Raw genomic sequence first — 26829 nt, 5'->3', positions numbered from 1 at the left:
CTGGTGAGAAGGGAAGCTGAGAGTTATTTCAATCAGCTCCAGTTCCAGACCACTCCAACTGGCATTTCAGTAAGCAACACAAAAAGAGGAAAGCATTTATCAACACAAGAGCCCTTGCTCTCTCTAATGGGTACTGTTATGGTTTGGATATGAGATGTCCCACTAAAAGCTCCTGTACTGGGGCTGGGGCTCCTGTACTGAGTGCTTGCCTTGCATGCCCAAGACACTGGGTTTGATCCTCAGTACCACACAAAAAAATGAATTAATAAAATAAAGATATTATGTCCATCTACAACTAAAAAAAAACTTAAAAAAAAAAAAAAAACTCCTGTACTAAAACAGGAATACCCCAGAAGTGAAAAGATTACCAGAAGTAAAATGATTAGATTTTAAGAGGAGAAATCAGTCCATCCTAGTTTGAATGGACTGACTGGATGGTAACTATAGGCAAGTAAGGTGTGTAACTAGAAAAGGTGGGTCACTGAGGAGCCCTGGAAGGGTTCAAATTCCCTGCAGCCCATTCCCCCTTCCTTTTTTCTGCCTCCTGGCTGCACGCCTTTCTACCATGATGATGTTCTACCTCACTTTGGGTCCAGAGCAATAGACTCTGCCAAACATGGACTAAACCTATGGAACCATGAGCCAAAATAAACTTTTCATTCTCTAAGTTGTTCTTGTTGGGTATTTTGGTCACAGAGACAAAAATCCAACAAACAAAGGTACACAGCTCAAGAAAAAACAGAAAGAAAGGTAGTCTAGCATAGGAAGTAAACATCCATCACTGTCAACAGTTCTGACCACTCACCAGTCACAATTCTTTCATTTTCATTAAAAATTTCTCCTGTTTTTTTTTCTTAAAAATATTTCCCTTTTTTAAAAAAATTCTTTTTTTGTTCTTGCTATGCTGATTGGTCCATGAAAGTACATATATATATTTTTTCCTCATTTTCATTATTCTTATTTATCTTTTAATGGTTAGCAATTGTTTATTTAGGGTGTTTTGTTGCTGTTTGTTTCTCTTATCTTTCTTACTTCTCCCTCTAATAGCCAAACTTTTCTTGTTCTTTCTAACCTCTTTTTTTTTAATTTGTTCTCTTCCTTTATAGCTACCACTTGCTTTTATCTCTTCTGCTTTCCCTCTGTTTGTATTTTGAATTCTAAAATTTTTAAAAATCTTCCTACCAGATTTTATTTTCCTTCAATGAACTGTATTATTATATCACCATGACCAAGATACCTGACCACAACTTAGAAAAGGAAAAGTTTATTTGGGGGATTACAATTTCAAAGGTTCAAGTCCATGAGAGACCAAGTCCATTGTTTTGGGATCAAAGTGAGGCAGAGCATCAGGGCTGAAGGGCCCAGCAAAGGAAAGTTGTTCGGCTCATAGTGGCATCAGGAAGCAGGGGACCATAGGTAAAAACAACCTTCTCAGTGTATACCCCCAGGAATGCACCTGCCCAAGCCATGAACTACATGCCTTAAGTAAACACCCACTCCATCCAAAGCAGGATGACTTGATTACGTTACAGGTCTTGTGATCCAATCATTTACCTCTAAATACTCCTGCATTATTAACACAGGAGCTTTGGAGGGAGAAGAGGGTCCACCTCATATCCAAACAATAAATTCTGTCCCTGGTACCAAAAAGCTCATGTCCTTCTATGATGCAAAATGTACTTAGTTCATCTCCAAGAGTCTCACAGTCTTAACAGTTCTAGCATCACTCAAAAGCCCAAGTCCAAAGTCTTATCTGAGATTCTAGGCAAACTCTTGGCTATGAATTTCTGTAAAAAACAAAAACAAGTCAGATACATCTATATACAGTAGCCCAGAATAATATTCCCATTGCAAAAGGGAGGAATAGGGGAATAGAAATAAAGGTTGAGGCCAAAGCAAGACCAAAATCCAGCAGGGCAAACAGGTCCCATAACTCCACACACACCATCTACAATATATGGCTGTGTGACATTGTTTCCAAAGAACTTAGGCAGCCCCACCCCTCTAACCTTGCCTGATAAAGTGCACATGGGCTCTCTCTTAGCTTGGCTCTCTCCAGAGCCAGCAGCTTTTCTTGGCAGACAATTCACATTACTGGCATCTCTTAATTCTTGAGGTATCCATTTCAGTTTGGGTTTCACCTTCATGACTTTTAAGCATCACCCTCTGAGGAACAGGGACCCTGATACTGGTACACTTTGCCTGGCCTTCTGAAATCTTGGTGGAAGCCTCTGTGACCACAAAATCATCCCACATTCCTGCAGAAACAGCACCAATTGGACGACACCACAGTCTGCTGCCAGTTGCACAATAGATCCACTCCATGGGATCACAGCAGCAGCATCCTCTGAATGCACAGCTGGTTGAATATGGTAAAACAACTTCTCAGGCGCCCCCTGTGGGAGCAGGGCATCTATAGGGTTTCTTCTCAAAGGAATTCTCCCTTCTAGACCCTTGAAACTACAATGGGTGTGGTCATACAAATTCCTGAGATCCCCTCAAGGCATCTTTCTATTATCTCTCTATAAGTACATATAGCATCACTTCAGGGGTTATAATCATTTTAGCAAGCATGCCTTCCTGGGTGCCAGCTTTACATGCATTTCTCTGACCAACTATAAGTTTTTAAAATCCTTCAGGTATTTTCTGCTCTTGATTTTTACAATAAACCTGTAGAAAAGCTGCCAGCAACATCCATGCCACTGACTGAATGTCGTGTTGCCCTGAAATTTCCTCTGCCAGATTAATTAGTCCATCATTCATAAATTCAATCTCACTTAAAGTCTCAGGACATGAGTGAAATGTAGCCAGGGTCTTTACAAGAACATAATATAAATGGTCTGTAGTCCAATTTCCAATAGAATCCTCTCCTCCCTCTGAAACTTCATGAGCATTGTCTATATTCCTGAGTTTTTTTTTTTTGAGTTCATGCTAGAATCATTTATTAAGCTCTGCTGCAACATTCTAAAGCATCTCCTGCTTGCTGGCTTTCCCACAACCCAGTTCAAAAGGCTTCTGAACCATATGGTCAGGTTAGTCACAACAACAACCCCACTTCTTGGTACCAATTTGTTTTAATCAGCTTTGCATTGCTATAACCAAGATACCAGACCAAACACTGTAGAAGAAACCTTTATTTGAGGACCCAATATGTTGTTTGCAAGAGACTTATCTTACAGGCAAAGATTTCCACAGGCTGAAAGTAAAACAATGCAAATTGATATAACAAGCAAATGGAGCCCCAAAACATGCAGAAGTTGCTAATCTAATATCCAACAAAGCAGATTTCAAGTCAAAATTAACCAGAAGAGAGAAAATTAACTGGAAGTTCGTATCATTCTGGTAAACAGAACAATTCAACAAGAAGATATAACAGTGGTAAATATTTATGCACCAAACATCAGTGCAACTAATTACATATAATAGACATCAGTTAAATAGACAGACCACAGCAAAATAATACTGGGTGATTTCAACATGCCTCTCTCATCACTAGGCTATTCAGATATAAACTTAGTAAAGACTCTTCAAACAAAAGACATATTTTTTTTAAAAAAAAAAAAAAAAAGGGTGGGAAAAAGAATCAACAGACATCTGCAGAATATTTCAGCCAGGTATGATGGTGCATGTCTGTGATCCCAGTGACTTGGGAGGCTGAGGCAGGAGGATCACTGCAAGTTCAAAGCCAGCATTAGCAAATTAGAGAGGCTCTAAGTAACTTAGTGAGATCCTGTTTCTAAGTAAAATATAAAAAGGGTTGGGGATGTGGCTCAGTGGTTAAATATTCCTGGGTTTAATCCCAGTACCCAAAAAAAGAGAGAGAGAGAGAGAGCCAGCCAATTTCATTTTCTTCTCAGTTTACATGAAGGCTTTCACTAAAATAGACCACAAAGACACTCTTAGCAAAAAAAAAAAGGGATAGAATTCCTTGATAATATCAGATAATAATGGAATGAAATCAACACAAAGGTCAGGCATGGTGGTGCATGTCTATAATCCTAGAAGCTCAGGAGGCTAAGCCAGGAGGATTGCAAGTTCAAAGCCAGCCTCAGCAACTTAGCAAGGCCCTAAGAAGCTCAGGGAGACCCTGTCTCAAAATAAAAAATAAAAAGGGCTGGGGTGTGGCTCAGTGGTTAAACATCTCTGGGTTCAATCCCTAGTACCAAAATAAAGAAATCAACACTAAAAAAATAAAACACCTCAGAAATGATATAAACACATGGAGATTAAATACTACATTTTTGAATGATGATGGATGATAGAACAAATCAGGGGAGAAATTTTAAAATTCTTAAAATCAAATGAGAATAGTGATACAATATACCAGAACTTCTGGAACACTATGAAGGCAATTCTTACAGGAAATTTTATAGTTATGAGTGTTTACGTAAGAAAATCAGAAAGATTCCAAATAAACAACCTAATTAATGATGGATTTCAAGGCCCTAGAAAAACACAAATTAATCAATTCCAAAAGAAGTAAGAAAAGAAATAATTAGTATGACAGCCCAAATCATGAAATAAGAGAATTAAAAAATAAAACAAAAGAGGCTGGAGTTGTAGCTCAGCAGTAGAGCACTTGCCTTGTACATGTGAGGCACTGCATTTGGTTCCCAGCAATAAAGGACCATCAACAACTAAAAATAATTTTAAATAAATAAATAAAACAAAGGATCAGTGAAACTGATACACCCTTAGCCAAACTGACACACACACACACACACACACACACACAGAGAGAGAGAGAGAGAGAGAGAGAGAGAGAGAGAGAGAGAGAGAGAAAAGACCCAAATTAATTAAAATAGAGATAGTGGACATCATGGAAATTCAGAGTTTCATTAGGGATCATTTAAAAAAACTTTTTCCAATTTATGCTCCAATAAACTGGAAGATTTACATGAAATGGATATATTTCTAGATACATAATTGAACCAAGAGCATACAGAAAACCTAAACAGACCATAAACAAGCTATTATACAACAGTAATAAAAAGCCTTCCAACAAAGATAAGCCCAGAACCAGATGAATTCTGTGCTGACTTTACCAGACCTTGAAAGAACTAAAGTCAAAGCTCTTCAAGTTATTTCAGGAAATTCATTCTGTAAAGCCAGTATCCCACCCTCATACCTAAAACATATAAAGAACCCATTAAGGAAACTACAGATCAATATCCCTTATGAAATTTGTCTTAAGCATTTTTGCAAACTGTATATTAGCAAATCATATTCAATAATGTATTATTAGAAATATAGTACAACATCACCAAGTTGGTTTCATTCCAAAGATGCAGGAATGGTTTGTTTGTTTGTTTGTTTTTGTATGACAGCAGAATGCGTTAGAATTCTTATTACACATATAGAGCACAATTTTTCATGTTGTATATTTTCTGGTTGTATACAAAGTATATTCACACCAATTCATGTCTTTATACCTTTACTTTGAATAATAATGATCATCATATTTCACCATCATTTATAACCTGATGTCCTCTCCCTTCCCCTACCAACAACTTTGCCCTATCTAGAGTTCATCTATTCCTGCCATGCTCCCTCTCCCTATCCCACTATGAATCAGCCTCCTTATATCAAAGAAAACATTCAGCATTTAGTTTTTTAGGATTGGCTAACTTCACTTAGCATTATCTTCTCTAACTCCATCCATTTACCTGCAAATGCCATGATTTTATTCTCTTTTATTGCTGAGTAATATTCCATTGTGTATATATGCCACAAAAACTCAAAAAGCTAGACACCAAAAAAACCAGATAACCCAAGCAATAAATTGGCCAAGGACCTGAAGAGACACTTCTCAGAAGATGATGTATAATCAAGCAACAAACACATGAAAAAATGTTCATCATCACTAGCAATTAGAGAAATGCAAATCAAAATCACTCTAAGATTCGATCTCACTTCAGTCAGAATGGCAACTATTATAAAAACAAACAATAATAAGTGTTGGCGAAGATGTGGGGAAAAAGGTCTACTCATACACTGCTGGTATGACTGCAAATTGGTGCAGCCAAGATGGAAAGCAGTATGGAGATTTCTTAGAAAAATTGGAATTGAAACCACCATTTGACCCAGCTATCCCTCTCCTCTGTCTATACCCAAAGGACTTAAAAAAAGCATATTACAGGGACACAGCCACATCAATGTTTATAGCAGCACAATTCACAATAGCTAAATTGTGGAACCAACCTAGATGCCCTTCAGTAGATGAATGGATAAAAAAAAAAAAAACTATGTGTTCTTGATAGCCTTACATAATATTTCAAATACAATGGAAAGGTGAGCCTATTTCTGATTTTTAGATAAACTGAAGTACGGTATTAGTTTGTATATACAATCATATCATAGTAGGCTAAAAAGGAATTTAATGTTGATATTAAATTATGTGGAAAAAAACTCACTCTTATTTTAATGTATTCCACATCCTACCACTTAAAAACTCTGATTTCAGTCAATTTACTTTGACCTCCCTGGGTTTTCTCATTTATTGTAGTAGAGTTTCTAAAGAAATTTCTGATATTTTAGAGATCTTTCCTCTAATTTTAACACTCGGGAAATCATGTAATAACAATGTCTATATCTGAAGTTTTGTTTGAGAAATAGTATGTATAAAAATTAGAAGGAACTTGAGAGTAAATAAAAAGTATATTGGTACTAGGGAATACTTATTAAAATAAAACAAAACAAAATTTCTAAGCCACTCAAGAGGAGAACAGAAAAGGTTATCTATCTCTAAAGTAATTACTTGACACTATAGCACAAACTGACTGGGCCTCCATCTTAGATGAAAGACCTAACCCTGATTATTAAAGAATACCAGGGTCTCTGGTTTCTACTCCTTTGCCAACTAAGGAAGTTAATAAGAATAATAACAGCAACAATAATGATGAATAGTAAGCATTTTTATTTATCAAATTCCAGATACTTTCAACATATTAACTCATTTAATCCTCTATACTATGAAGTAGATATTATTGCTATCTCTATTTTATAGTACAAAAACTTAGGTAGTCCACGGTTAAACAGTAAGTGGCAGAACACAGGAATTCAAATTCAGATTGACTGTCTCTACAGTTGAACCTGTATCCATCACTAATTTAATTTATATCCTTACACAAAAATGAGTCTATATATTCTTGTCACCAGTAGGTGTATGAAAGGGTGGTGTTCAATCCCTAAACATTGTCAGATATTCCTACTGACCCTCTATTTGTTTTCTTACCAGCAGGGAAGCAGTCAGAGCCTGTTAAGAAAGCAAGTAAGAATATACAAAATCTTCATAAAGTCCAACTTACTTAGTTCTAAAAGTATGTAAAGTAATTAATATTATTATACTTAGAAGGTAATTACAAGGATTAAATGTGCTAATACACATCAAACTAACAATAGTTAACAAATAGCTCTATAAATATTAGCTATTATGTCATGTCAATTAATTATGAATGCTTCCTTTTCCTTCATATTATAGCATAAGGAAAGAATGTATCTTCCTATTTGCATTCTTTCAATATTCATCATAGGATATATTCTGGTTTATTATTCTAAAACATGACCTTGACTAAATCATGTGTACATAATATGAATCAAGACTACAGCAGCTTCCTTGTTTACATATTTCAAAGTTTACTATAAATAGCAGGAATAGTTTTAAAGCAATTTAAATGCCAAGAATACCAACCTATCTTAGTTATCTAAACATCTTTGTATTAAAAAAACATCTAACACATTATTGCTGCTCATTCACTAGAAATTAAAAAAAAAATGAGACTATAAAACAGATTTGACTTTTCCAAAACTTTTTTGGCTTCCTTCCAATTACCTACAGAGGGTAAAATAAAATGGTGAAAAAGTTAAGATAAACTGTTCTGGGTGCTTAGTTTAGGTCTTCCAGAATAAAAATCTAAGGAATCTCAACCATTTTCATCACTGGTCAAGAAATATTTTGCTTAAAATTTCTTAAATTGTACATTTTGAACAGATGCAGTTTCTTATACACCAAACATGTCTCAATAAAGCTGGTTAAAAAGAAAAAGAAAAGGAGGAAGAGGAGGAGGAGAAGGAAAAGAAGGGAGAAGGAGAAGAAATAGGTTGCTGTAATTACAAGAGTCCAGGTAGTTCCAGAATTTCTACTAAGGATTACTTTAGGCAGGCCTTTGGAAGTTAGACCTTTTATCTTCACTATGGAGAATTAGATTAGAGAAAACTGAGAAGAAGAAGAAATCAAATATTCACTTATAGTATTAAATTGAGAATGAACTACTTATCTACATAAAACTGTGTCAACATACTAATCTCTGTCAAACACACTGTAAAGAATTTGCGATCTTAAACTGTACGGACTAGTACTTCTTTTATTATTGAGACAACTGAGGTTTGAAGAGACATCAGAAGGTTTTCAACTTAGTATTTGGGGACAGAAATCCAAGTTCTGACGTTCAATTATATGTCCATCCACTGTTCTACACTCTATGCAACATTTTATCCACAGACCAGCATTTTCCTAAGTATGTCCATAAGGATGATACTCAGAAAAAATTAAGTAAAAAAGAAAAAATAGAAATGTTTTCTCTTAGTCACACTGCATATTATTTGCATTGTGAATTTCTATAATCATAAAACTTGTTTACCTTTCCTTCACTCAATATTTCCCAAACTGATTTGACCATAAAATTCTTTTATTCTACTAATGCTTACTAACTTTATGCAGAATACATTTTGAGAAATGTACAGGGTAAAGTATGATATTTAATACCTAATATAATCATGGTACTCAATTTAAGAATGAAGAACTATACAAACTAAAAGTTCAATATGAATATTGTCTTCTGATAGCGCCGTTATCAAAGCAGCAAACATTTACCAAGAACCAACTATGAGGTAAGCCACTAAAATAATGGAGATAATGATTCTTACCCTCATGTATTAGCCAAGAAGATTAATTATATTTCAAGTCAGGCTGTGATAAGTGCTATGATAAAACAATACCATTGAAACATAGAGGAAGAAGACTAATTGATATTATAAAAGAGATTCCCACAGAACTGTTGTTAGGTGAAGTAGAATACATTTAGTTTAGCATGAACATAGCATGTACATCTAAGGATGTTTATATCTAGGATGGTAGAAAAGGATAAATAAAGATCTCTCTGTAGTTTTTTCTGTCTCTGCCCCTATGCAGGCAAGATCATTTCTATTGAAACTTGTTTCCTCAAGGAGTACAGTCAAATATTACTACAGTCACATCAAAGAGACTCAGAAGCCAAAATATAACAATCATTAAGGACAATAACTCCAACAGGATGAAAACACACATCAAATACCTTTAAAACCAAGAGTTCATAATAATAATTATAAACAAAAATACAGTGTTATCCTTTGTAGGATGTTAGGCAATTACTACATTACTTTGTAAACAATTTTTTAAAAAGAACTCTAGGGCACACACCTATAATCAGAACAATTTGGGAGGCTGAGGCAGGATCCCAAATTCAAGGCCAGCCTCAGTAACTCAGCTGGTTCAGCTTTCCAAATTGCTGGGATTACAAGGGTGCGCCACCACTTTTGAGTTTCAAATACCAATTTGTGAAGAGTGCAGAAGAAAAAATAAAAAGCAGAAATGGGCACAAACACCAAGGTGAAAAACAGCACAGGGAGACTTCAAATAATTGTATTTGTTGGAGGACTGGCATTAGAAGAAAAATTATCCCAGGCATGACAGCACATATCTGTAATCCCAGAGACTCTGGAAGCTGAGGGAGGAGGTTCATAAGTTCTAGGTTTCCTTCAGCAACTTAGTGAGGCCCTATGTCAAAATAAATTTTTAAAAGGGCTGGAGATATAAGTCAGTGGTAAAGTGTCCCTGGGTTAGATCCCTAATACCATCAAAAAAAGGTAAGAATAGTTAAAGGCTGAAAGGGATAAGCAATGAGACTACAAAGTAACTGGAACTAAATCATAAAGATCTTTAAAGGCTTTGAGAACAAGCTTTAAATTTATATCATATGTGAAAGGAAGCCTTAAAGTGTTAAATAGGTTAAGGGACAAGATCAAATTTTTGTTAAGATAAAACACTCTTGTGGGTATGAAGAGAAAATAACCGGAATAAGAATGAAGGAAGATCACAGAAGATTTGAGAAATATGTAGAAAATGAAAGCAGTAACAGAATGGTGAATGGAAGAACAAATTTAGAAAAAAACTTTTGAGTTCCCATAACACTTTAAAGTTATAGCTTTGTTGTAAATACTTAACCATAAAGTACAACATTTATTTACATTACTTTTTCTATGAATCAAGAGTTTCTTGTATATGTGGACCCATCATAAGAAATCAGTGCCTGAGGGCTGGGGTTATGGCTCAGTGGTAGAGCACTTGTCTTGCACATGTGAGACAATGGGTTCGATTCTCAGCACCACATATAAATAAATTAATAAAATAAAGGTTCATCAACAACTAAAAAAAAAGAAAGAAAGAAATCAGTGCCTGAGACATATAGGCCCATCATAAATATTATTCAAATACATATACATGGGTACAAATACCACCAAGACATTAGTTTTTTTGGGGGGAGGGGAGAAAGAGAGAAAATGTATGTCTTGATAATAAAAGTCTTTTATTCTAAAAATAAAACTACTATTAAAATTAAATGTATTGAATTTTCCCTATATTCAGTCAATATAATGAACCTCTACTTAATGATTGCTTTGCCTCCCAGTTTTCTACTAGTAGATAAAACGAAACCATAAAACAAAGTGTCAGAATAGACTTCCCTGCCCCCCCTAAAAGGCAATAATTAAAAATATATTCTCCTGCCTACCATTTGGAAGGTTGGAAAAATAAGACCTCATCTGGATTCTGCAAAAGTCTAAAAAATTAAATTGTAATAATATTAATCATTTAATATACTTCTTTTACCTATTTATAGAGATTGCAATAACCTCCTTCTCCATAAACCAGGTAAACTAGTACTCTTTATCATTCTAATGCCATTACAGACAGGGAGGGAAAAGGAGAAGGGGAGTAAAGACATCAAAACCAGAAAGCAAAATGAAGCAATTTTTTACTTAAAATTGTCAGGAAAATATATAAAGGAATTTTAATCTGTGTCAAAGTTCAAATGGGAAACTTTTAGGTTATATATCTTCCAGCATTTCATTCTCTGAATCAATCCTGGGTACTGAATCAAACAGATTGTATTTTAATAAACTCTATGGGGTATTTGGCAGAGAACAATTTAGTTTCTAAGTTACCCTGCTAAACAGCATTTGTAAATGTCATTCTTTATAGAACTATAAATACATGGCAGGCTAACAACAGTGTTTTAGTCTCTTTCAAGCCTTTCAAAGCTGGCATTTGCCTAATTGGTAATGTACCAACTTATTTTACCACTATGTCTGTTCCATGGTTAAAGTAATGCGAGGTATTTAGAATTTGACTGCCAAATATATCCTTGACTAATACCTCTATTTTGAATTTACTCAGCAGAGTATAAAAAAAGGTTAGAAACTAGTTTTCCAGTATGTCATAATTTTCCTTCTGATACCTAACAGGTGTAAGAAGCATTATTCATTAAATAACTTTATTCAAATATGGTTTCTTGGATCTCCTTATACCTCTGTAAAAATGACTAATATTTAGGCACTGTTTCTGACAACTGCTGTAGGCAAACAGTGCTTTCATTTAATGGAATAACTAATTTATTTAAAAATGAAAAACATAAGCAAATGACTGAAGCATTTCCAAAAAATTATGTACTATGTAGAAATTCCTATTTCTAATATTCCAAGATATTTGCAAAACAAAAATCTCCCTATTACCAAATATTCAACTAATAAGAGATTAAGTACTTGAATGTTTATGTATTCATAATGCCTGATAGTGATGAAAAGCTATCTCAAAAAAACTTAAATACAGATAAAGAATTTTCTACTAATATTATTTTAATGAACCCAGTACCTTTATATGCAGAAGTAAAGAATATGACCTTTCAAATATGTAAATATTACCTTGTAATATTTCAGAAGTTATGGCTAGAGAACAGTGTAAGGCTTTTTTCTATTTTTCCATTTTCTTTACTCATGGGAATTGATTCTGCTATCTATACTGTGTTCAGGTACTAGTAGCTCAAAAAGAAATTCTGTAACTCATGGTAAAGTTGACAAAATCTCTAGATCAGATTAAAAGGGAGGAGCAAGACAATAATACTTTGAGCTCCCTTCTTTCTCAGTATCTATTTCTCGTCTGTAAAATAAAGATACTTGAAAGGTTCACTTCTAAGTTACCTTTAAAGCCACTCTATATTTTCTGATTCTTTAGTAAAAAGTTAGATTCTAGCACAAAGTAAACTCAGTGATACCTTCAGGAGGGAAAAAAGAAATGAGGGCTTCTGAATCATGGAAAGAGCTGAATTATAGCAAAATCATTTCATTGGAGACCCAAATATTTGCCAAAGAGAAGATTTTTCTCAGGTTTTGCATTAGAGAAATATAATTCTTTTACCAACAATTCTACTAATTAAACAACAAAATCAAAATAAGGTTGTACAAGAACAATTCAAATTAAAGGAGGACAGATAGATCAAAGTCATAAATAATAGACAATGATAATCACATAGGGATAACATTAGAAAATGATCATTTCTGTTCCATTTGCAGTGTTAAAGAGCTTTTGGAAACAGTCAAACTTAAAAGAAGTCTGGTCATTTAAAAAAAGATATCTTGGGCTGGGGATATAACTCAGTTGGAAGAGTGCTTGCCTTGAATACACAAGGCCATGGTTTCAATCCCTAGCAACACACACACACACACACACACAAAAAACAACAACAACAAAAAAAAAACTGGTAAATTCACTAAACAGTATAGTGCTTCTCTAAAATTACCATGTAAAGTAAAATGGTGGTAAACTTAAACTATATCTGCCCTCCTATGTATCTACACTATTCACTTTCCAATGAATTATTTGTTTTGTTGTTCCTTCCCAAAATACTGCTTTTTACAATGAAAACAAAGTACTCCAGATAAAGAATGACACATAGCAAGGAAAACCTATTTTGTGCTAAAAAATAAAGCAAAGAATGAGAGAGAGAGAGAGAGAGAGAGAGAGAGAGAGAGAGAGAGAGAGAGAGAGAGAGAGAGAGAGAGAGAAATAAGATACAGGTATAGGATTCTCAAAAAACACAAAAGAAAACTGACCACTTTCTCTAATGCTGTTTTTTTTTTTTTTTTTCTCTTTTAGCAGACACAGAAATGTTCAATTTTTAAAAATTAACTACAACTGGGGCTGGGGCTGTAACTCAGTGGTAAAACGCTTCAATCCTCAGCACCACATAAAAATAAAAATACTATGTGTTCATCTACAACTAAAAAAAAAAAATTAACCACAACCTTTAAGGAACTAAATATACTATCAATAACAGTCCATATTCAGCAAAAGTGAAGAGAAGGGAAAGGAACTGCTATAGTAATATTAATGGAATAACTACTATACACCAAGCACTGTGCTTAGTGTTTATAAGTCTGATTTTATCAACATAGCAATCTTAAAAGATTGTTTTTTAAATATTAACACAAAAATATAAAAGTTGCACATAGATAATGAAGCAGCATGTAATGTTCAATATATGTATACACTATATATGTTTGAATCAGGTTACACAAAGTTATCTCCCTAAACATTTATTTTGTTTTTTAAATGATGGAAAGTTTCAAAATCCTTTTAGCTTTTTAAAATGTTCAGTACATAACTGTTATCTACAGTTACCATATTATGCAATAGTACCCCAAAGCTTCTTGATCTAAAAGGATTCTCTTCTCAGACTTTCTTTTTTTTTGAGCCAGTAGTACCTGTACACAGTATACTACTGAAGAAAATAAGCTTAGGTAAATTAAGAAATTCACCCTAGTTTAGTAAATAAAGTACTTAACCTAGGATTATTCAGAAAAGTTATATATGTTTTCCAACACATAATCAATCTAAACTGTTGTATAAAATTAGCCTCAATACAAAAAGAGAGGGATGGCTTTTCAATAGTCTGAATTACAGAAAAAAAAATATATTTTTTTCACACATTTGTTTTCAATGAATTTGAATTTTTAAAACTTCACACTTAGCTGCTACAACTTTTTTTAGGGGATGGGAGATACTGGGGATTGAATACAGGGGCACTCAACCATTGAGCCACATCCCCAGCCCTATCTTGTAGTTTATTTAGAGACAGGGTCTCACTGAGTTGCTTTGGACCTTGCTGTTGCTGAGGCTGACTTTGAACTAACTAACTCGTGATCTTCTTGCCTCAGCCTCCCAAACCACTGGGATTACAGGTATGCGCCACTGTGCCCAGCTACAACTTTATGCTACGACTTTATGAATGAAACAATGGATTAATATTTTATAGACACTTAAATGCATATTTTCTATTCAATATTTTTGGACCTCACAGAAACTATCAATCAGCATTAAGAGTTAGCCAATAATTTATCACTAAGTAGTTCTGACAACCCTCCAAGATAAAACACTGAGAAAAGTAAACTTTGGTTTAAATTGTATGTACTTTTTTAAAAAGTGAAATGTTATTTTTATTTATAATAAGTAAGACATACATCATAATAGTTTTGTTTTTTTGTGTGTGTGGAGCTGGGGATTGAACCCAGGACCTTGTGCATGTGAAGACGACATTCTACCAAATGAGCTATATTGCCAGTCCCCTAACAGATTTTAGATAATGATTCCAAATATTCATGTAGTTAATAACTAAAAGCACAAAACAGTTCAGCACAAACATCCCTTAACACTTTAGAGGGGCTAAATGACTGACAATCTTCTAAGAAGATGAAGAAAATATTTAGTATCCTCATCTTCTCTCATTCAGTTCGATGCTGGTTGTATGGGATACAGCTACACAGAAGAAATAAAGCTAAACATTTCCACATGGAATTCACTGAAGACAATATATGCTTTAGCTATATGCTTCTGCAGCATGTTAAATGGTATCTGCTACAACTTCAGAACATTATCTTATTTGGAAATAGGCTCTCTGCAGATGAAATTAAGGATTTCAAATGAGCTCTTATCTTGAATGGACCCTAAATCCAATGAGTGCTGTCCTTACAAGAAGCAGACAGGTCACAGAAACAGAGTAAATAAGACCATGTGAAGATGAAAACAGAGATTAGAAGAATGCACCTATAATGATGAAATACCAAAGCTCAGCTCACCAGATGCCAGGAGAAGATTTGGGATAGTTTTTCCCTCAGATTATCTTGCCTGTAATCCCAGTGGCTAGGGAGCCTAAAACAGGTGGATCTCAAATTCAAAGCCCCCCTCAGCAACTTAGCAAGGTTCTAAGCAACTTATCGAGGTCCTGTCTCAAAATAAGAAACAAAAGTAGGAGAGTAGCTTATGATTAAGCACCCCTGGATTTAATTCCAGTACCCATCCCCCAAAAAAGAAAAAAAAATGATAAACTAGAAATATAAAAGCAGAGTATTTTGTTATAAAAAACACTCAACAGCCTATAATTAACCAAAAACAATCCTAATTTCTCCTGTTACCATTCCTATCACATGACTACTCCTCCAAGATAATAAATGAAAATTACTTTGTAACAATAGGAACTTCCAAGTTATTCATGATTATGTTGGCTATAATAGTATACAATTATGTTTAAAATTAGTTAAGAGCCTTCAAAAATCTCAAACCATGCATAGAATAATTTATTAAAAATACCTTATACTTAAATTGAACTTTTATATACTATATACATTTTATTTTATGATTATTTTTCTTTATACACATGTGTGTGTGCACACATGATACAGGGTCTTGCTAAATTCTTTAGGGCCTCACTAAATTGCTGAGAATGGCCTCAAACTTGTGATCCTCCTATCTCAGCCTTCTGAGCCATTGGGATTAACATATGTGTGCCACCACGACTAGCTAATACATATGTACAATTTAAAATAATTTATTTTTATTTTCTCCAGAAATTTCATATCTAAAATCAGAGTTCATTGTTCAAAAGAGTCTACAAGTAAAGGCTTTGGGGACTAACGAGTAATCAGTACTCAAAAGAAAAATATGAAAATGTCACCATTCTCTAGTAGAGAAAGGTAACTCCAAAGTGAGTCAAACAAATATTCAAGAAAATGAAGGTGAATGTTTCTTCATTTTTATTTATAATGATACTATCCAGTATAGGATAGGTACTACTGAATGGTGATAGTCACAAAATTAAAAAACCCTAAAACTTTTTTTTTAATTACTAAAATTTTTTAAATATTGTAATCCAGGACATCTTAACCTAAGTTCCAAATCACAGGTGACAATCTGTGGTGTGAACATCACATACATTTTTCTCAAAATGAGGTCCTCAGCTTTCATCACAAAAGGACCCATGATTGAAAAGAGGTTAAGGCCATTATCTAGTAAATGGACAGAAATAGAAATTGAAGTTCAGATAAATGCAATTATTTGCCTAAGGTTAAAAAGTCAGCAAATATTATTTTCCGGACTTAAGCCTTCTTTTCACTGACACATAAATACGTTTTAAAAGAATTTTTAATAAGCTTGAGAGAAAAGCAAATCTATATAACCTAAGAACAATAAGAGGAACTCTCAAGCTAATGGCAAAAGAAAACACCAAGATAGAAAACCTTAGGCAAAACGTGAGAACAATCCATCCAGTAGAACACAGGAGGAAAAACAGTTCTAGGAGGACTGTTCACAAGAAAGGGAAAAAAGAACTCAGAGAATACCTGAATGTGACTGACTACAACAAAAGAAGTTTGACAGTTTTATCAGAGATTTGAAGAATTCAAAAAACCAAGCCAAAAAAAAAAGGTAGCAGACTGAATTTATTATCACAATACACTACAGGATACAGTTCTAAATGATACACACACAAACATAATAATGTAAACAGTGAACACTGATTTAACCAAACTTTTTAGTCATTGAGAGGATGGAGGAGATGGCGGCTTTTGGGGAAGTTTATTTTAAAAAGCTAAATCCTTATCATAAGATCAGAAAGAAATCAACAACTAACACCTACTATGAAATGACCAAGAAAAGAAAAGGTAGGGATGTTTAAAATTATAACTACAATAAAAAACCATCAATGTTATTCAACAGGACACTATTGCATTTTGCACAATTCTTTGTTACATGTGGCTGTCATAGAACAGAAGTTAGCAACTTAGGAAATGTAACTCTTTTGTCTGTTTCTGTAAATTAAGTTTTATGAGAATACAGCCATGTGATTCATTTTACACACTGTCTATGGCCGATTTTGTACTAAAAAGTAGAGTTGATTATTTGTAAACAGAGTGTTTACAAACTTCAAAACCTAAAACAGTTACTAGGTAGGCCTTCACAGAAAAAAGGTTACAGACCTTAATTCCAGGAACTGCATGACATTTAGTATCTGACTGCTAGCCACAAATGCTAATATTACCCTCAAAGTAACTATGAAAACCAAAATTCCATGCCCCATATTTGCAATCCCTCTCTTCTCAATCCCCTACTAGAAATGAGAAATGACAGGATTTTGGTTTGAGAAATACTGAGCTATCAGGAATTTCAAATGATTGCCATGGGGAACAGAAATCAGAGACCGGCAAGGGTAGGGAAAGGTACTATAGTATTGGGGCTTGTTATTTATTTTTTTCCAATAAGCCTTGAAACAATAATCTTTCAAAGCATTCATGTGCAATTCTTCAAGTAAACCAAATTTAAAAGCAAAAGAAAAAAAATAGAACAGATGAAATCTAGCTACTAGTTCTGGTAACTACCTACATATGTGAGGATACGAGGCCAGGGTTTTGGCTCAGTGGTAGAGTTCTTGACTAGCATGTGTGAGGCACTGGGTTAGATTCTCAGCACCACATATAAATAAATAAAATAAAGGTCCACTGATAACTAAAAAATATTTTTTTAAAAATGTGAGGATATTTGCTGGTATATTTTGTGATATTTGTTATGACTGCTCTAGAAAATATGCTGCTAGGTAAATGACTCTCGAGTAAGAGAGGCATTACTGTGCTAACGTATGTAAGTATAATATTTCAAACCCTCCAAACCCAAGAAATGTCAGCCAGGTAAGTATGTTCTATAAATGGCCTTCAATAAAGTTTTAAATATTTAACATAAAAATCCAGATAGACAAAATGTTTTTAAAAACATTACTTCTGTAGGTAGAAATTAGGAAAGAGAAAAACTCAAAGATAAATGTAAAATTTTTAATTTTTTTCTTTTATTTATCTCTTTAGCAAACTGACTGACTGGAAATTTAAAAGCTGACACGACATTAATACAGAACCACAAGGGCTGGATTAATCATACGTCAGAATCAATACTTTCAATTTACTGCTTACTTAAGTGAAAGCACTGATAACATATCCAAAGACAGACTATATTCTTAGGTTTGTCTAATCTTTAAAATATTTTCATTACCACTTACTTTCAATTCAACTAAATTTAAAAATTGTCTAATTTCCCTCACAGGGAAAAAGCTTTAAATGTATAATTATATTTTGCTAACAAAAATCTGAAATAATGCATCAAAAAGATTTTAAGATGTGAAAACAAACATAATTCAAAAAACAACATACATTTTAAGGAATATAAACACTCTAAGAGTAAAGAATCTACTGTTTCTACTACTGTATTTTCAAAAGAGCTCCATTTTTCTTTGGGACTTTATAAACAAAACATTACATTGATAAACTTATTTTGAAATATATAGAATGACACAGCATATTAAGTAATTATGAAAATTAATTCTGAAACATCAAAATAAACATTTCAATGCTTCAGTTTGGAAAATACAACCCTCAATAGCTTTTTTTACTGAAAAAAATCAGCTGTTGAACTATAATTTACAGTGAACACATACTGAAAACTAAACTCTTGACATAAAATAGTAATAAAATTATAATAGTTGTGCTATCCTAGCTTTCACCTGAAAAAATATAAAAAGGAGATATTTTAATATAATTCTAATTATATGCATAATCCTGGAGATTTGGTTTATATTGAATTCATAGTAATTAGTTCTAGCTATTTTGATAATGTGGAGAAAAATATTTTTAGGCATCATCTAATTTATTTAGAAGTAAAATAAGCACAAGGACAACCAAAATAATCTTCCCTTCCATTCAAAATCCTAACATCTATTTGGTCATTATTTTAGGTAATATCTGACATGAAATCTATATCATAAAATAAACATAAATTTTTGGAATGAAAACAATTAAAAGGTTAAAAGATTTGACTATCAACTTACCTTCTTTTGATACCAGACTATAGCATCTGTGACTTTGGACGCCATTTATTCCACTGAAATTACACATTCGTCATTTTAAGCTGTACAAGAGAGAAAAATATGCAAATGATTTTACTTCCACATTCCAAAAGAAGCCTGAACAACTTGCATACGCAGGACTCTGGTTACTTGCAGAGCAAGGGGTGTATGACTATACTTAGATTACACCCTTCCTCATTACTATTTTAGCAACAGCTTCTCTTAAGTAAACAAAAATCAGTTGTCATAATAAAAGGTTCTTTTGCATGAATACACAATCTTCAATGTCCTTTAATAATAGGTTGAATTGGTTTTTAAGAAAAATAAACCTTTGAAATAAATTTCAGAATTTCCCAGGTTTTACTGGAAATTCTTCATTCACAAATTCACCTATAATAGAAATCAATTCATTCACTCAGTAATAGATAAGATTTACTATAGTTTCTGTCAAGGAACTAGAAATTATTGTTGTTGAAGGATGGATTTATAAAGATGCTAATATTTATTTATTTATTTTTTAATTTTTCATTGTGGGTTGTTCAAAACATTACAAATTTCTTGACATATCATATTCCACACTTTGATTCAAGTGGGTTATGAACTCCCACCTTCACCCCATACACAGATTGCAGAATCACATCAGTTACACATCCATTGATGATGCTAATATTTATAATCATATTTTATTTTCTTTGATAATCAGTAATCACAAAATTGAACTAAAATTAAATTTTAAACCAAAAAACTTTAAAATTTATGTTAAATACTATGCCAATATAGAGTTATTTATAAAGGAATAACAAACATTAAAGTTTTCCCAGATAACATGGTTTGCTATATTTAGAAATTTACCACAGAACATCTCAAAAGTATCTTTCTTGTATTTTTCTAAAACAGTATTATGTAGTAAATGCAATAATTCCTTAACCTTTGAGGAAATTTCAAACTGATTCCAGTTAACTCTAGAATACTACTCTAGTCATAAGATGACACTGGCATGTACAGCACCTCTTTTTATGATGTTAAGGATAAGCTAAAAACAGGTTCAAAAGAAGCAGATACTGGCCTAGCACTTATTGCAAAAGCTAGATCATCCAAAACCACACAAGCTCTCAGGGAAATCATGGGAGTGAGGGACCCTGTTGAGCCCGTACAGATCTGCTACTATAGAAATGCTACTGTATAGTTTGCCACAGTATACCAAAATATCACAGATTTTATATACCATTCTTGGGACCATGTATGCTTCTTTAACATATTAGGATTCAAACATAATGAAAAGTATTATCAAATTCAGATGTCAGGCCAGGTTCTGTGCTACTTGCCAGTAATCCAGCTACTCCAGAGGAGGAGGTAGGTGGGTCTCATATTCAAGGCCAGCCTCAACAACTTTGGCAAGACCCTGTCTCAAAATAAAAAGGGCTGAGTCTAGCTCAGTTGTAGAGCCCCCTCAATCCTCAGTACTTCCTACACACAGAAAAAAAGTTCAAATGTCAGATGATCCACACCTAAAATTTAAAGCAGAATTTACTTAATTCTTATATTTTTCTTATAAGTGTTATAGACCACATTATTTTATTACCTTTCCTAAGATATTGATTCTATCTTTAACAGATCAAATCTAAGCAAACTTAGAAAAAAAAAAAAATCCAAGCCAAGCAAACCGTTTTGAAATTCCTGCCAAATACCCTGATATAATGGAAAGAAAAGGATCACAGAATCAAAAGACCAAGATTCAAGTATCAGGTCCATTATTCATTATCTAATACTGAAGAAGTCATTGAATCTCTCTGAACCTCAGTTTCTTTCACTTTCAAAATAGAAATACATGTTCTTTACGTCTTATAAAGTTTTGTGAGCAATAAACTATAAAACTATAAAATGCCTACCACAATCCAGAACATACAGATTACCCAATTGTAAGTATTTTTATAATTAGCTTTTGTATTTAAAAAATTCCCCAATCCATATAAATACTGGGAAGTATTTATATTTCTTTTTTAAAACATGGAAAATAACTGAGAGCAGGAATACACTGAATAATAAGTTTTTGTTGACACTGAAAATAAAAATAGCTCCCTCATTATCATAAGATCACAATGTCAATTCTCAATAACATACACATGAATTATTTAGATTTCAAAGTTCACCTCCTCTGAAGTTTCTTGGTTAGGTGTAGCTACCTTCATTTCTCTCACAAGGATTTTTTAAGGAAGCTTTCCTTTACCGACTTAAAATCTCCCATTTTGGTTTTTCTCTTCTAGAAGGTTTTGGAGATAACTCATTTAATCAATTTGATTCTGTTAAAGGATGGTTCATTACAATATTATTCATATCCTCATTACATTTGTCAAGACAATGGTGACCTCCTCCCCTGTGAGGATGGCCTTAGGCCTGAGCCTAAGCAACTCCATTTTAAAACTCCAGTTTGAAACCAGCAGTCTCACCAGGCACACCTAACAGAGCCTCCAGTATGGCCCTCAGGCACAAACTAGGAAAAGGCAGGTATGAGAGAAAAGTGAAAAGATCCGGGTGGGGACCACCAGACCAGATGTTTTAACCCCACGGTAGATGATGTCACTGAGAGCTCAGGTGGCAGCTGATAAAGACTGAAGGTGGGGGGGGGTCAAAAGCCCCCAAATTTAGTATAAATAATAAAGCAAATGGACAGACAGTCAGCCAGATGACAATGATGCCTTCACGCTGAGAGCCTAATGAGGACCTGGACTGACATCCCAATACTTTTCATCAGTGCTGATCCTCTGCATTTTCCTCAATGCTCTCAAACTCTACAGCAACATCTTGACCCTGGTGAAAGCCCCAACTCCTCCCTATGACCCTCTCCTCAACCAGCCTTCCACTCCACACCAGAAGAAGCCTGCCTTGGTTCTGGACCGGATCACTTGGGTCTGAGTGAGTGTGCATCTGCTGGACTTAAAGCCTAAGGCTTGAGACTTTTGATCTGACATTTGAACTTAGCACACAGAGAGAATGTCTGTCATTAGCCTGTCATGATTAAATGTGTTTGTAGTGCTTAGAATTAATCTAGAATTGTTTGCTGTGAATTAATTAATCTAGAATTGTCTACTGTGAATTGATTATGTCTATTGCAGTGCCTAGCATTAGGATTGTCGTTTTCTTGATTAAGAACCTATAGAGTGAAATTGTATTGAGTGATTTGAGTGAATAAAACATTGATTAGGGCAGAAGCTCATGAACATTTTTTATCTCTCCCCTCAACTGCAGATGTTGCACCTTTTGCCCATTGTGACATCCCCCCAAACTATAATAAATGGTACAAAAATACGAGAATATTTATTTACTTCCTTTCACTTTAGCCAATCTTTATTGAAAACAAATTTCCAGATTATCTACCAGGATAAAAATCCCCTCTCCTAATTCCCCAAGAATATAGAATACATTTCATATAAAAAATGTAAAAGGGTTTTTAATCACCCAATCTATTAAGTTTATGAGATATTATATATAGGGAATATTTAAAAGTTTCCATATGAACAATAGTATTGAAACAAAAAGAAAAGGAAAATCTTCAATAAAAATGAAAAAAAAAATTGCCTGCCTCAAAACAAGACAATTTTAAAGCCAATTTTTTAAAAATACATTTTGGTTTACACCAACTTATACTCAGAAATAAATTTCAAAGATCTAACAATATTTAGATATATAAAGTGTTCTGTATATTTTTAATTATATTTATGTGGATCTACAGAAACAAAAATTCAATTTTCCAATTTAAAAACCCCTTTCTTCAGTAATGAGGTGCTCTGCAAACTCATTTAATAGTTTTTCCATTGTGTCAACAACCTTTCAGTGACACCAAGTGGCTCATACCTATTTTTAAAACAGGTTTTACAGCATGCTAAGATAGGTTTCTGAATCAGACATCTGACAAAACACATGCAGACACCTAAATTTCACAAGTAAACATTAAACAAAAATAAAAATAAATAATTTTACACTAGTATAAATAAGATTGATATACCAACAAATGCTTTTGTGGATATAAAGACTATTACTAAAGCCTTTCCAATTTCTTTGATTCAATAACAGCACAGGAATATATAGTTTTATAGTCTCTATTGTCAGGATATGTTATGTTATACAATTTTTTTCATGTTAAATTGTGACATTAAAGTTAATATACAGAGGGAAATGCAGCACAAAAAAGTTGTACTGGGGGCTGGGATATAGTTAAGTTAGTAGAGTCCTTGCCTTTCATGCACAAGGCCCTGGGTTCAATCCCCAGAACCATAAAAAAAAAAAAAAGAAAGAAAGAAAGAAAGAAAAAAGTTGTACTGGGTAGCTTGATACAGAATGTAAATTTTTTTTTTTTTTTAGAACTCATCTGATCTAAGAATGTGTGTTACAATATGGAAATAATCCAATTCTAAAACCAAAGGGCTAACTGTACGTAAGATACTTAAATCTTGCTATAGGGAGTTACTTTGTGCAATTCTCTCCTTTATACTAATTTAATCATCATACCTATCAAAATATCTGGATTTACTCCTTAGTATATAAATTTCCACAAAGAATGCACTTATGATGCCAAAGACCATATTGGAGGAAAAAAATGATTATTAAAAAATAATATATGAAGTCTACCTTTCTAGATTCTATCAAATATAATAATGTCCAAGAGTGTTCTCTGTACAGATGTAGTAAAAAAAATTGTCAGGTTTTTAATTATCCCTGATGTTATCAAAACTTACTCTATCATATACTATATAATTTTACAATGTACCTCCCTCATTCTGAAACAAATTTATTTGTTCCATGATGACTATCACTATCCTTACAAAACACTTTATTCCCACTCACTCCCATTATTCTCATTGTTCTTTTCTCTACTCATCCCACTTTACTTCTTCCAATATAAAGCTTCCTTAACAAGTACACAATGGAATAAAAACTGCTGCAGCCTGATGTCTCTCTTTTGGTATTTATCTAAACTAAAAAAAATTTTCATTTAACTAAAAATGCAAAACAACAACAACAAAAACCCAGCCACACAGGTCACTTGATCATATGGTAAACACTTTTTTTTTTTTTTTTTTGCAGTGCTGAGGCTCAAACCAGGGTCCTTAGACATGCTAAGTAATATGTAAATACCCTTGAAGAAAACAGGGGGCATCATTCTTCCTCTGTGTCTCACTATGTAGTACTCTATAATATGCAATAGAGAAAGTAGAGGAGAGGAAAAAGCAATAACTAAGAATAAGGAGAAATGAGTTCTAGATCCAAGTTCTGATACTAAGAACTGTATTCTCCTGAATAAGTTAGTAAGTTCACTGGGCCTCAGTTTCTCACCAGTACATCTAGGCCAAGTATTTCACAACTCAATTAAGATTAAACAAGCAACAACTCCAATAATGTACAAGAGTTCCTCTCTACACTTTTACTGACACACTCAAGAATATTAATATTAGATAAATTCATGTTACTTATAAGGAATTTAAAATAATAGAAACTTAGACCAAATGGAACAAATCTTATTTTTTAAAGGTAATTTATGTAAATCTCCTCAGGCCCTGGGATATCAGTATTATCCTTTTCTAACAACTGTTTCATTCCCTACTGCTTACAAAATAAAATCCATAACCCCTTTAGAATTGTTACTTCAATCTTACAGTCTGATCCTAACCTACTTACCCAACATTGCCACATACCATCTTCTCATTTAGTTTCAATCATGCCACACTTTCTACATTTTTCTACCTCTGTGCTAAAATTATCATTTCTTCTTTGCAAAACAAGGTGGGTTTTGACAAGGCTTCATAAATTCCACTTTCTCCACAAGTTTCTCCCAAACTCTTCCAATCAAGATTTTTCAATCTTACTCTGTATTCAAATTACACTTAAAACATTCTGGTTTGCATAGACTTTGGTGTACTTACCTATACGTGCCTCCATTTCCATTTATAAGTTGAGAGCACCCCAATGTTTCTAATCTCCAAATTATCTATAGGATTTTTTTGTTTATATTAAACACAAATATTTACAAACCAAATAAAAGGTTGCTGACCAAAGCACCATCAAAGATGAGTTAAAACTTAAGGACTCAAATTGAAAACTCTACCTGTTCAACTCCTATGACCACCCCAAACATGCACATAAACGTACAAACGTACTCTTTCTTAACATTAAAAGGTGCAAAGATACTGTGAAAAAGAGTAAATATGGTTGGTGTATTTATTGACATATCAATCAATATATAACAATTTGTAGACCTAAAAGTTTCAATAAAAATGACTCAGGCTGGAATTGTGGCTCAGTGGTAGAATGCTCGCCTAGAATGTGTGAGGCACTTGGTTTGATCCTCAGCACCACATAAAAATAAATAAAATAAAGGTATTGTCCATCTACAACTTAAGGGAAAAAAAAACAAAACAGAAAATGACATAGAGTCAAACCTGCCAAGTCTAGTCTAACTCCATTCCCAAATGCTAAAGTTAAATATAACTCAGTTGCCTCCTCCACTGCTAAAACAAGCAATTTTTAGACTTTGAAAACTGGGAATGAAACTGCTCTGCCCTTAAAAGGATAGTAAATGCTGAGGTTCAAGTCAAATTTTTCATAATGATAATGAAGCTTGAGAAGAAGGTGAAATTTATCCTGATACAGGGAACATAGACAGTATGGGTTAGAATGAAATCCACTAGTTTCTGCTCCATGCCCCCACCCGGGGAAGAGGGATATATAAGTTTTTTTTCTCTTTGTTGTTTTTAGATATAAATCTTACTATCTTCTGAACTGCTATGTTGTAATCATGTTAGCCATAAATTACCACAATTTCATGGAAAGTTTTTAATTCTTCATCTGGAAGGATAAAGAATTAACTAAATAGCATATTTATTAAGAAAACAAAGGCTGAAGTTGTGGCTCAGGGATAGAGCGCTCGCCTAGCACGTGCGAGGCCCTGGGTTCGATCCTTAGCACCACATAAAAATAAATAAAGATATTGAGTCCAACTACAACTAAAAAATAAATATTAAAAAAAAAGAAAACAAATAAGTATATTTCATGGAAATGTGCTGAAGACAAACATTACATTTTATGTTAAAAGTTATTTCAATCTTGGAATAGAAAAATTAAATGCAAAATAAGAACTAATAAGCAGAACTATCCATTTACCGCAACAATTCATAAAAGAAATATTTTTTAATTTTTTTTATTCCTTAGCAGAACCAATACAAAGTCTATGTATTTCAAACATATTACATAACTTAAGAAGAAAAATCATAGGCAATTAACATCTCTCTAAACTTGTATAAACAAAAACATTATATTATTGTAAAATCTAAGAAAACACCTAGTTTAGTTAACTATACCTCATCATAAAGAATACTGCTGAATATGTGCTGGGGTTGTGGCTCAGTGGCAGAGCGCTTGCCTAGCATGTGTGAGGCCCTGGGTTCAATCCTCAGCACCACATAAAAATAAATAAACAAAATAAAGATATTGTATCCAATAACAACTAAAAAATAAATATTAAAAA

At 33.4% G+C, this 26829-nt stretch overlaps 1 protein-coding gene across 2 annotated transcripts in view; it reads right to left on the bottom strand.

The window, feature by feature from the left end:
- The window catches only part of Phtf2 (putative homeodomain transcription factor 2), a 138508-nt gene that overhangs the window by 86664 nt on the left and 25015 nt on the right, over positions 1 to 26829 (bottom strand). For both annotated transcript variants that reach the window (XM_027926341.3, XM_071613438.1), the window contains exon 2: positions 19293 to 19372. In XM_027926341.3, the coding sequence (XP_027782142.2) occupies positions 19293 to 19337 (45 nt within the window). In that variant the 5' untranslated portion in view covers positions 19338 to 19372. The remainder of the gene's footprint in view (positions 1 to 19292; positions 19373 to 26829) is intronic.

Source organism: Marmota flaviventris, chromosome 1 (genome assembly GCF_047511675.1).
Source record: "Marmota flaviventris isolate mMarFla1 chromosome 1, mMarFla1.hap1, whole genome shotgun sequence".
Lineage (NCBI taxonomy): Eukaryota > Metazoa > Chordata > Mammalia > Rodentia > Sciuridae > Marmota > Marmota flaviventris.
This window is presented reverse-complemented; position numbering and strand designations above follow the sequence as displayed.